Below are 13,112 nucleotides of genomic sequence, written 5' to 3'. Positions count from 1 at the left end.
TCAAAGGAGCCCAGCTATGAGATGTCTTGCCATATGCAAATTAATTTTCGTCAAAGTTCCTGTGCGAAATTAATGTCGACATTATCTCATTCTCCCTAAGAGTATAAACCTAGACAATGGCAGGCTGGCTCCTTTGAGAGCCAGGTTCTTGGGAACAGGAAATAATAGTGCAAAGAGGCCGACCCTTTGCAGATGCGCTGAGATCTGTTTGACTTCTATTCATCATTGATGATTCATGTAGAAACATACATGATCCTACTGCTGTCTGTGCTCTACCTGTGTGGTGGCTAAGCAAATAACTTCATTGTCCTTTATAGGTTGATTTGTTATTTCATCATCTTTCCCAAACACTAAATTTACACACTCTCATCTCACCTTCCTTATGCCACGGGGACAAACGTATCACTAAAAACATGACTGGAACCACTGAGAGAACAATATTAAGACTGGAAGAGGCTTAAGATGTATGATGTGTCTACTCAAGGAATAATGGGGCAGTGGTGAGCAATGCAGCTTGGTATGATTCTGAACTGATTCCAGGCCTGACAAGCTCACTAATCTGCCATCGACTCTTTTATCTATATATCGAAGCAGATATGGTGTGCTCACTTCCGTAGTGCATGGAAGTCTGAACTGTGACAGGCCGTACCAAGAGCAGCAATTTGTCTTCACCCCGTTTTTCACTAAACCTCAGTAACTTGTACAATAATGGTGTAAAACTTGGGTGATTGGAAATGCCCTGCAATCCAGGACGCACATCGCCTTTAGCTTGATAATGCAGCTACTTCACTCTAAGGTGAATCTCATGAGTCCAGATCCCCCGTAGAGTGGAGATAAGTTAAATAACTGCCCTTGGAAAATCAGTCAGCTATACTGATGGGCACAGCGTGATGTCATGTTGTATTTGAATGCACATTGAGGCATTGCAGGCTTGCCATGGGGGATGGCTGCTTAGCAATGTGACACACTCATTTTCCCAGATGGTGGAACCCTAGGAAACTATATGAAGAAAACTCTACCCAGGGACAGTCTGCCACATCTGTGAGGCTTGCCTGCCTTTTCTTTAAACATTTAAAATGCAGGTTTAAATTTAGGGCTTAATTTAAAATAGGGCTTGTCTGCCCTACAAAACCAACTGAGTTAGGGGTTTCCCAGCAGGGTTGTCCCCCTACTCCAGGCACAATACAATTAAAACCTGTTGTATAGATTCAGCCTAACTGCATTATTTGTAACAGGACCACATAATGAAATATAGCCAAGGCTTTAGTCTGATTATTAAACCTTGGTTACAGCCTAGTCAGGTCCCGTCCACACAACGGGTTAAACCATGCTGCACCCGGGATTGGGGGTAACATTGTTGCAACTAGATCCCCTGGCTTGGTTGTTTTTTGTAATGTAGTTAGGCTCTTTCTCCAGTGAAAGCAGAAGAAAGTGGGAAATAGTAGCAGAATCAGACTAATGTTACAGAATTTGTCCAGAATATTAGGAAACATAGATGTAAAATCACATTAGCCATGTGATTTGTGCGATCCAACATGACAGCATCCACGCACCACACAGCAACTCAGTGTGACTTAGCAAGCATAGGTAGTAAGAATGCACTGTTGTGCTCACCTGTAATATGGTAGCACCCTGTTAAATAGAGAGATCTGAAGATTGTATTACTGTATAATGGTTCTCTAAACAAACACTTACGGTTGTAATGGTTATTGTTTTGTCCCTGATATTTGGATGGCACGGATTTGTAAACCTGTTAAAACTACCTCAATAAATGAATAGCTATAAAAAAAGCACTGTTGCTTTATGCATGTATTGTGCCATCCCGTGCCGTTATGGCTAATTTACAATGTAAACTTCTCAGGGTAGTGAACTGTCTTTTTATATATCTGTAAAATGCCATGCCAAACGTACGCTGCAGTAGAATAATCTTTTTGTGTGTGTGGGTTTTTTTAAACCATTAAGGTGTCACTTTTATCTGCACATGAAGAAGTTTTATTCTGTTTCATTTAGTAGCAAAATGTCACTGAGCTATGCATTCAAAGCCTGATGTACCAACCTGGCCATTGTGTTTATTATACACACAGGTGTAAATATTCCACACGGTAATTTAGCTGGGTAACTCCCATGGTGATGATGTAAGTTGCATGGTTAAATGTCCATGCATTATATAGGACAGTGGTTCTCAAAGTTGGTCCGTCCTTGTTCAGGGAAAGCCCCTGGCGGGCCAGGCCGGTTTGTTTACCTGCCGCATCCACAGGTTTGGCCAATCACGGCTCCCACTGACCGCGGTTTGCCGCTCCAGGCCAATGGGGGCTGCGGGAAGCAGCATGGGCCGAGGGATGTGCTGGCCGCCGCTTCCCGCAGTCCCCATTGGCCTGGAGCAGCGAACCGCGGCCAGTGGGAACCGCAATCGGCCAAACCTGCGGACGCGGCAGGTAAACAAACCGGCCTGGCCCGCCAGGGGCTTTCCCTGAACAAGCGGCGGACCAGCTTTGAGAACCACTGATATAGAATATTTATTGCTAACTGATTTTTTAACTCTTTCAGGTAGTTTTGCTACTTGGGCTAAATCACTAAACCAAGAGTGTTGCTACACAGGGCAATCTACCACAAGGACTGAAAGGCCTGCTCCAATAGTTCCTGTGTTCTTTTAGTTTTTCCTATGTAGTGTTATTTCTGGTTGGTGGATATGTTACTCAGAAAGGCAGGTTGTGCATCATTTTACTTTTATTTTGCTGCAAATTAATATCTAGGAAAAACTACGAACAAGGGATTCCCAGGCAGGATGGATGCCCCAAATTATGCATGTATTCTTTATATTTAATATCTAGGCTCACTTTGTAGGAGTTGTCTTCTCCCTGCCTCCCTACAGAACTTTTCTTCAGCAACTATAACCCTCCAGATCATTCCCCCTCCAAAAATATGATAAAAATAATCTCCATAAAACAGGCAGGTGCTTTGCCAGCAACTTTGGGGGAGGAGACCTGGGCAGCTCACTCCCCTGGATGTGGCTAAGGAGGACAACTGTATGGGGCACTAGGTTCCAAGTGCCCTTTAACTCCCCAAGCCACATCAGCTGCAAGAGACAGAACAGAAGCTGTTGGAGCAAAGTCAGCCTCTGGGAGCAGTATTAGCTGCAGTGAGGCAATGGGTATCTTTAAATCCCCTTTACTCCAGTCATATGAGCAGACTGCACCTTAATTGGAACATTGAGACATTTCGTTTCTGTCTGCTTATTGGTGCTTTGCTTCAGGCTCCTCCTTCCCCCTCCATTATTGCCCTCCTGTTGTTGGCCTCACTCACTCTGCTCCCCATATCCCTCTCCATCCTTTTCTCTCTTCTCCTCTCAACATTCTTTTCCTTTTCCTACATCTTTACTTACTTACTTGTGTGCTGTATTGATTTCCCCCACACTCACCTGTTTTTGTCTTTTTAGTAGATAAGCTGTGTGCGGCAGAGTCACTTGCTTCATGCATATTTGGAAAGCACCTAGCACATCAGAGCTGTTTTATAATGTAATGATGATAATACTGCAGCGTTGTCTTCCAGTTGTTACGTCAGGTGTATGGACAAGACTTGTGAGGTCTCTGCTGTCTATTTATCAACGCTGTACATTAAATAAAACGTGCCTATTATCAATTTAACCTGCAGTTAAAAACATTTTCCCAATGCAATTGGCGTCTTGACAACTAATAATTACCATGTGTAATGCTTTAAATATCTATTATGCATGTTTATGTAGGATCACTATTACCATAATAAGATATTATTACCACAAATGTGCATACTGAATGAACATATCTTCAAGTAATCACGAGATTTCATTAATCATTATTGAAGAATTAAAATATTTGTTACTTTAATCTTAAATACTATTCTAAAGGTCTTGGAAACAGCAGGGCATGTTTACCAGATCCCTAAACTCTGCACTATATCCCCCATTCTGTTCATGACTTATGGTCACTTCTGTTCTCTGGGCTATTGTTTTAACCTGTACAATTTATCAAACTAAATCCACAGTCTCGCTTGGGAAAGTGTCCTGTGCTGTGTTTTCTGCAGTGTGGTTTAGCTGTCTTCCACTGAGTCAGGTTTCTAGTACACCTCTACCCCGATATAACGTGGCCCTCGGGAGCCAAAAAATCTCACCGCCTTATAGGTGAGACTGCTTTATATCGGGTTCGGTCCGGTACGGCGTACCGACTCGGACCGGCTTCCCCAGTGGTGATTTAAAGGGCCCGGTGCTCCAGCCGCTGCGGGGAGCCCCAGGCCCTTTAAATCCCCGCCGGAACTCCAGCAGCGGGGCTTGGGTGGGGATTTAAAGGGCCTGGGGCTCCACACGAATTCGGATATAATGCGGTAAAGCAGCGGGGCTTGGGTGGCGCTTTAAAGGGCCCGGGACTCCCCGCTGCTTTACCATGTTATATCCGAATTCGTGTTATGTCCGGTCGCGTTCTATCGGGGTAGAGGTGTACTGCCATGCTCTCTCTCTAGCTGGATTCCTGAGATTCAATTCTCCTTGCTAGTGGATTGTTTCCTTAAAAAAAAATGAATTGACAGTTCCTAATTGACAGGTGTGTGCCAACAACTACTTAGTTCCGTTTATCTCTTAAATAGAAGAGAGAAACTTTTTCCCCTGATGGCAGCTGCATAACTGACCATCAGATTTTTACTTGCCTTAATTCTTCTACAATTCAGAGAATGTATATACAGTAGTATCTTAGTAGATTATTTGCTTCTTGGTTCTTCAGCTATGCTCAGAATTTGGGATCTTTCTATAGGATATTTTTCCTTTTAAAGAATATCCAGAATAAAGGAAATATTCTTAGATAGATGAGACCTACTTTTGCTTTACGAACTTTAAATGCAGGTTGGGTTTGTCTTTGTTGGCTGAGGAGTTACATTATTTCCTTTCCATATTATCAGGAGTCATTCTCTTTCTCTCTCTCCTCTTCTTCCCCCAAAAGGCACCCTTTCTATCACAAATCCAGAATCTAACTAACTAGTTGTCACTGTTGAAAATCTTCTGTTCACATTGTTCTTTATGTTTTGAGCTTGGGATTCTTCAGGTCAGTGAAAGTGATTACACAATTGCTTTAGCAAAAGGACTTTAAAAGGTGAAAATTAAAAAAAAAAAAACTTTTTGTCAGAAAGTGTGTGTGTTTTTATGTGATGATAGCTAAGAAAGTGTGCTTGTGAAAAATGTCCTAGAGTCCTTAAATACAGTATAGACAATAGAGTTTTTGCAGACTATACAACAGTACAAAAAATGTAGATCTGAGAAACTCCCTAAATAACATTTATGGAATCTGCTTCTTAAAAATATAGGAAGTTCTTGTTTTTCTTGATACCTCCTTTCCAACCTATCTCAAATATCAAGCATGCAGCTGATGAAGTCAGCCTATTCCTGATTCAGATGCATTGTCATCAGGTGTTTCTGTACTGCTTCTGTTCATTGTTCTGTTGTAATCTACCATTCATAAAACAAAGACAATAGCGTGCAAAAAAATCAAGTTTAAATAATGCTAACATTGCAGCACGATCAATCAATTGCAGGGAAGATTTAAACTGAACCTACACAGGAAAAATAGCCATTGTGCTTTTTTTATGCTGCTTTATGATATATAAAGAAGGCCTGAAAGTGGGAAGTGGGTTTCTGCTTGTTTTTTACAATTAGAAAGTTCAGCTTTGTACACTCCAGTTTTCCTGGAAGAGACTATGGACGACTGGAGCACTCCTAGGAGTAAGACATTACATGCACCAAGAAAATGAAATCTGAGTAACTGAAAGGAAGAGGGATTTTTCAGACTGTAGAAAATCTATTGAACTCAAATATCTGACACAGTTGGGAGGAAAGAATCTTTTAGTCCTTAAGTGAGTGCTAAACAAACTCCTATTCCAGATCTCAGGCCCTCTTCCAGAAAAAGGGGGAAGACAAGACAAGCAGGGGGAAAGCCCTTCTTTGTACATGATATAAAGAAGGGGGGGAAAGGCACAAACCCATTTTTTCATTTGCAGGCCACGCTGTGGTAAAGCTGATACAGTCATCCCACTTACGTTTGTACCACAGGGCTCTTAGATCCATCTCCAGTGTCATTTAATCTCGTGAGCTGCTGCATTTAGCAGAATAAGAATAGGATGCCAGTATGAACTCTGAGTTTCCTTGCTTTTGTGTGATTACACATCATGCACGTTAGTAGATGTGGGGTTCTGAAATGCATGCAGTCCAACAACAAGAAAAATGTTATTCCTTGGGCTATTCCTCAGGTATGTTAGGGCAATTTTTCAGCACTCCACCAGCACAAAGCTGTCCTAACAATGCTAACATTACTGCCGCTCTAGGATCCCCCTATGTATAGGGATCACTAAGTGTCAAAGAGTCTCCATAGTGCAGATGCTACTATCCCCTTACTGAAGCCAAGGTGGCTCTGCACCCTCATAATCCCTGCCTGCCATAAGAGCTCTTTGGGGTTGCTGGCAGTCAACAGAACTTAGAACAGCCCCTAGGCTGCTGCAAATGGGCCCAGGATTAGGGGAGTGCAACAGTAGCTTAAAGTCTGCACCCGCATCGACCTTGTCCTGAGCTGCGCCAAGAACTTCTTGACCACAACTCAGGAACTGAGCCCTTGTGTTTATCTGCCGTAAGCATGCCAACGGCTCCACAGAACCATGCACATAAAGAGTTACAGTAAGTCAACCGCATAGTTCAGGAGGGGACAGGTGAAATTGTTGGTCTTTGGAGAGCATTTCCTAATCTAGTCGGAGTACTCATAACTGCTTTATTTTTTTAATAGAAAGTATTGGGGTCCATTGTGTCATTTTTATCTCCTTTCCCTTGTAGCACATGATGCAGGTGGAGAACACGTCATCTCTCAGCAACTTTGGTAAAACTTTCAATGTGAAGGGTTAGTACGGATCTTTTAGCAACAGCTATGCAATGGAAATCAGTTAACTTCATTACATTACTATTGAAGTAGATTAGTTCATAGGAATTAAACCAAGGCTGTCAGAGAGTGAGTATATTTTCTGTTGCAGTCTTGTACCTATCCTGTAGGAGAGTATTTATTCCTTCCTGACCTGCCCCTATCAGTCACCAACTCTTTTATAAGTGGACTCACTGTTTAGTATGTACTTGTACCTGCGTAAAGAGTGGCGGGGACAAGTATTTGCTGCTTCAGAGAGATAAACCCTTTCTTTATAGCCATAGTATTACATTTTTGTTAAGTAGCATAATGCAAATGAAGGAGCCAAAACATATTACCATATATTTTCTTCTTGAACTCTGAGCTTTAGATACTCTGGGGCACAGATAATTATTATGTATTAATAATAAAATTTATGGAGTGTTGTAAATTTATCTGGCCCTCTACAAACTTAAATACGACATATTTCATCCATAAAGAGCTAGCAGTCTTGGGAGTTGAGAGAAGGGAGGGTGTGGAGAATATTAAAAAGGAGGGAGGTGGGATTGTTTGGCGAGGAGGGTTTAAGGAGTGATTTGAAGGGGCTGTGGAGGAGGTGCACTTGGCAGGGAAGAATTTGGATGATAGAAACCAGAAAGTGAAGAATGGGAAGACGAGAGGAAGTACAAAGAATATTGGGAAGAAGGGCTTGAAGAAATGAGAGAAGAGAAATATGGGGATAAGATTATATAGGGCATTGCATGTGACAACAGCTGTCTTGAATTTTATGCAGTAAGAGAGGAAGGAGGGGCTGTCATGCCTGGAGTTGAAGAACAATCAGCAGAGAGAAAAACATTCCTCCTTTTAGCATCAGTCATGGTTACTGTGCAACTAAAAGACAGCATGTTTGAAAGTTATAAAGGGAACTTTTTGCACAATGTACATTTAGTCTGTGCACTCAGACTATCATTGAGGCCAAGAGTTTAGTAACATTTGAAAAAGGATTGCATTTTTATATGGTTACCAAGAATATGTAGCATTTTTTTTTAAAAAATGGAGATCCAGAAGGGATATAAAACCTCATTCCTCAGGGCATAAACCAATCTCTCAATAGTGGGGTCAGGAAATAAACCAGGTGGGCAGGTTATCTCATTACAGTCTACTTGCAGGGCGTTTTGCACCTTCTGGTGGAGCAATTGGTACTGTTCACTGGCAGAAACAGGATAGATGGACCCTTGATCGGATCCACTCTGGCAGTTCCTATGATCCTGTGTAACTTTGTACTTTTAAGGAAAATGCAAGTTGCTGAAGATGATTTGGGGGAAATGTTATGACTGAACAGCACTGGGATTATTTAATGAAGTAAATTAGTATATTAAATAGTTGATGAAAATTTTGGATAATGTGCATCAGGCGTTACATAGAGAAGTGTGTGGCTTATTTGTGAGCTTCTGTAAGTGCTTTTTAATTGTTTTTAAACTTTTATGTGGTTTGGATTACTCTCTATAAACATGAATTTCTGAGTTCTTTGGTTTGAATGGAGAAAGTTAACAAATAATCCGTTTCAATCCAAGATTTGTTTTTAAATGCTACACTGTCTCTGTAAGAATGTGTAAGAAGCTGCATTAAATTCCCCTTCCCCCACCTTTTAAATAAAATTCCTTTAGGAGAAAAAAATTGCACAGTCTATGTTATACTGAGTAATTATCCCCCCTGGGAAGCAGAATATAAAGATCTTTAAAGTCATTCAACTGAGAGAACAAGCGCTTTAACTTTTGCCTTGCAGGAGTTATGTATTACATTATCAGCTGCTTGCTCCAGTGTCAGTGTGTCATGCCTTGCAGGTTAGCAGGTTTTGGCAGAGGAAATGAAACCCAGTCAGTTACTGCAGGATTTATAGTAGACCTGCTGTTGCAGGAAGTGGTGAAAAGTTGATTGATAGTCTGAGGCAAAACTCTACAGTAAGAAACAGGATGTATGTTTGCTATTTATACCTGGTTTTCTTTTTTCCCACATTTCAAGACATTCTCTTACTTTTTGTTCTCTCTGTTTATAAATTTATGGCACAGTTTTCTGGTAAAGCATGTGCTGAATTTCAAATACTTGAAGAAATTTTTACGGCTACAGCTGTACTAAATGAGCTTGCTAAGCCTGAAAGTTGACCTACCATGTCTGTTGTCCCCTATTGTAGGCCTTACCTAAAGGGTCTAGCAGTTTTTTGTTTTCATAGAATCATAGAATATCAGGGTTGGAAGGGACCTCAGGAGGTCATCTAGTCCAACCCCCTGCTCAAAGCAGGACCAATTCCCAACTAAATCATCCCAGCCAGGGCTTTGTCAAGCCTGAGCTTAAAAACCTCTAAGGAAGGAGATTCCACCACCTCCCTAGGTAACCCATTCCAGTGCTTCACCACCCTCCTAGTGAAAAAGTTTTTCCTAATATCCAACCTAAACCTCCCCAACTGCAACTGCAACTGTTTTGTTCTTAGGTACAATACTAAATAAATTTAAAATAAATCTACTACTGTTTTATTCTGCAACACGTCCTAAAACAAGTGCACAGGTGCTGCTGTGATAGGAGAGAGAACACATATATGAAATAGGGCCCATAATAAGTTACATGGTTGCAGCATGTTTTTCTTTTAAATTTTACATAGCAGGAAAGATCATTTTTGGAAAACTTAGTTTGAGATAATTGTCATCTGATCAGTTCTTAAATCTAAATTTTTGGCGTTGTTGCTTTTTTAAAGTAAAATGAATTATTTTTGGCTTAATGAACATTTATTTGCTAAATGTATGGCTCAAAATAGACCGATAGGCAAATGTTTTCCCAAAGATTGTATTTTTAACTTACCATTTAAAAAAAAAAACTGGTCTAAACCTTACCACTTTAGGTTTTCATATCGGTAAGCCTTGTTTTTGTAACGCAACATATTTTCTTACTCCTAACATAAATATTTATTTGGCACGTATCAGCAGTTCAGCCGAGGGAAGGTATAAGACTCATTAAAGATGAGACGGGAAGATTTGTCGTCTTAAAGAGGTGGGTTTTAAGAAATTAGAGAGGGAAGGGGAAAGAAGACGGGATTAGAAGAATGATGGTAGAAAGGAAGCATTGAGAATACAGTATATGAAATTATTTCTATTCAGGATTGAATGAACCTAGGGTGAATAATGTTTAGAGTAAAGTGGTGAGACTTGCACAGAGGAGATACACATTTGTAACAGAGATGTAGGAGTTTTCTCTTAGCCATAAAATCTGTGTCCTGCTTTCATTCTTTTTTTTTTTTGTATTTTGCAAATTTCCCATTTTCTGTGCATTTAAATGGATTAAATTTAATACAATTACTTTGTCTTCACAAATTACGTCATTCAGTTGAATAAAACCAAGTCCAGTACCACCTTTCCCAGGTTTGTTAACATTGCTGTTTTGGAGGTGCTCATTTACTAGGGAAGTATGTTAACTGACAGTAATTTGTGTCCATTAGGATAAGAATGAAATGGTAATAAGAGGTTGGTAAATATGTAATATAATTCTGAAGGCATCAGATAACTAAGGGGCATTAAAGGGGAAAAATAGGAGTTTAAAAATAGTGCAAGTAGCCTAATGAGAAGAACCTGACAAAATATATTCTGTAAATATACTGTATTTTTGGTAATACTGCGAGAAAATTGTCTTACCCTATTTACATTTGGGGTACGACAAAGCCAATTGACTTAGTCCCCTCTGGAGTCATGCCTTACCAAGCTGCTTCAAACCAGCTAATGACAGCCCCTTGGGTAGCCAAACGCTGCAGTTTTACAACATTAAAAATAGATACTATCTGTGCAGAGATTTCCTGTTGCTTCATCATCATAGTTGCAGTTGGCGTTTCTCATTACAGTGCATCTCCAAAGTTTAGAAAGAAGTGTGGCTTTCTTCTGAAAAATTCACTGTAAATTTGCTGAGGTGACGATTTACGTAGCTGCTTTTCTAGCCTTGTGGGAGTGAATCAGTTCAAGTGAATAAGGGATCATTTTTATCTTTGTTTCCTGTATCTTTTCTGTTACCATTCTGTAACTGAAGAAGGAAGTTGTTTGCAAACAAAATGAATAACAAAAATGTTTAGCTCCCTGCTACTTATTATCAAATGGGAAATATTTTGTTTCTAGAGTTTAACAATGTGTTCTGTTCTTTTTTTTTTTTTAAAGGTCAAAAAAGTTGGCAGCACTTGCTGAATCCTTACAGAAAGCCAAACTAACTAAGGCCCATTTAGGGTTTGAACTAGAAGAGCTGGAATCAGCTGCACTTCTGGTACAAGAGGAAGAAAGTGAGTTAAAAGCTGTCAGCGCTGTTTCCAAGCAACAGCTGCCTTCCTCTGAATTGGAGACGAGTGACTCTGAAGAATCAAGCAGTACTTCATCATCTGAGACAGAAAGCTCTGATTCAGATGAACAAGAGTCCTCAACCAGTGAAGATGGGAAAATAAATTCTCTACAAGGCACACTCCAAGAGGAGAGGACAGCCCCACTTATTGACTGCAATGGATTAGGGCGAGACACAGACACTTTGACGTTAGATGTTAGTAATGAAAAATCGAAGGCTTCTTTACAATCTACATCTGTTCCTGGAAAACTGATAGAGGAATTAGGAAAGAAAATGCAGACTGCAATTAGGCTTTCAGAACAGCCTGAAGAATTGGCTACTGCGAGCTACACAGTTTTGCAAGAGAAAGGAGCAAATTATGCAGTTGAACCCCAAAGACTTTCTGAGGATCCACGTAGAAAAGAAAATTTCTTGGAGGTTTCCCCAAAGAAAAACCTACTGCTGTTTGTTGACAGCACAAATGAAGATGAAGACTAAACAAGCGTGTTAGGAAAAACTCTGACCCTTTACGTAATACAGCTCATTGCTATAATGTGATATTGTTCTTACATCTAATGTGCGCAAAAAGGAGGTGATATTTTTCCTGGGTTTTTTTTTCACCCTGTTGACAGTTCTTAAACACAAGACTGCTTTGAAGGGAATCAACAAGACTTTCTCAAACCCTCATAATTAGATATATTTTGTAGATCAGTGATTCATCAGAAAGTAAAATTTTGATCCCCAAATGCAGGAATCTGTAACTTCAGTAAATACTTTCAGGAACAGTTTTCATTAAGGTTAGTAATGGAATGAAGAGAGATAATGAAATATAACTGAAAATAGTTGTACCATCAGTTAACTGCCTCAACTGATGACATCTTCTTGATAAATACCCCAGTATATTCATGATTTTTTTAATGACATTTTACTACATTATTGGATTTCAAATATTTTATTACTAATTTCTCTGCTTTAAAAAGAATGATGAATGTCATAAAAATCCAAGCAGCACTGGTAGTTTTTGTTTGTAGATCCAAATAAATGTTCCTCACCTTTTTGTTAGTACAAAATAAAGGGAGTTTCTTTATTGTGAGGTCCAAGCAATGCTATGTGTAACTTCTGTTTCTACAGTCCTGTTATAAATTGTTCTTTACCACTTTCAGCATTTGTTTATTTTACTGTGCTGTCCATTTTTTGTAATGTTTCTAGGTTGTCTCCTTTTCAAAAATGAAAAAATCTCGTTTTGTATTACTATTCCAGGGCTGTTTCTGGCCCCACTGAGGTGGGGAGACAATGTGGTCTACTGCTCTGAGCACAAGAATGAAAGCCAGGAACTCACAATTTCTAGTCCCAGCTCTGCCACTGATTTACTCTGTGTCTTTGAAAAAAGTCACTTAACCTCCCTATGCCTCATTTTCTCCATCAGTAAAATATGAATAATACTTGCCTATCTCAAGGTGGTGTTGTGAGAATATTAATTAATATGCTCATGGTAATAGTGAAGAGTCTAATATTTTACAAATGAAATGCCATATTTCCAGGCAGGTATGACTTACCCATAAAAGGTTGCTTCAGGATGAAAGGTAGCTTGAATGGTCTCTTGCTTTCGTGTGTGTGTGTGTGTGTGTGTGTGTGTGAGAGAGAGAGAGGTGTGGGTGTGTGTTATTAATATTAAAATCCAATTTTTGGGGAATGAAAAAACAAATTTGAATTTGGCAGAGTTTCTGGTAGTTTGTCATTGGTAAGTGACAGTTCTTGAAAAGGGATGGTTATTGCATAGCGGATGGTGCCGTGCTGTCATTGGAACAGGGTAACAGATTGGTGATGAGGAACACAAGGATTTATGTGCTCTCATGGGAACTGTGAAAC

The 13,112-nt window shown here is 39.9% G+C and overlaps 1 protein-coding gene across 3 annotated transcripts in view; it reads left to right on the top strand.

The window, feature by feature from the left end:
• Positions 1-12,386, top strand: part of SHQ1 (SHQ1, H/ACA ribonucleoprotein assembly factor) — a 105,854-nt gene extending 93,468 nt beyond the window's left edge. For all 3 annotated transcript variants that reach the window (XM_026650472.1, XM_026650473.1, XM_026650474.1), the window contains one exon: positions 11,090-12,386. In XM_026650472.1, coding sequence (XP_026506257.1) covers positions 11,090-11,741 — 652 coding nt within the window. In that variant the 3' untranslated portion in view covers positions 11,742-12,386. The remainder of the gene's footprint in view (positions 1-11,089) is intronic.
• Positions 12,387-13,112: the final 726 nt, after the last annotated feature.

Source organism: Terrapene carolina, unplaced genomic scaffold, assembly GCF_002925995.2.
Source record: "Terrapene carolina triunguis isolate 2854851 unplaced genomic scaffold, T_m_triunguis-2.0 Scaffold89, whole genome shotgun sequence".
NCBI classification, from domain to species: domain Eukaryota; kingdom Metazoa; phylum Chordata; order Testudines; family Emydidae; genus Terrapene; species Terrapene triunguis.
This window is presented reverse-complemented; position numbering and strand designations above follow the sequence as displayed.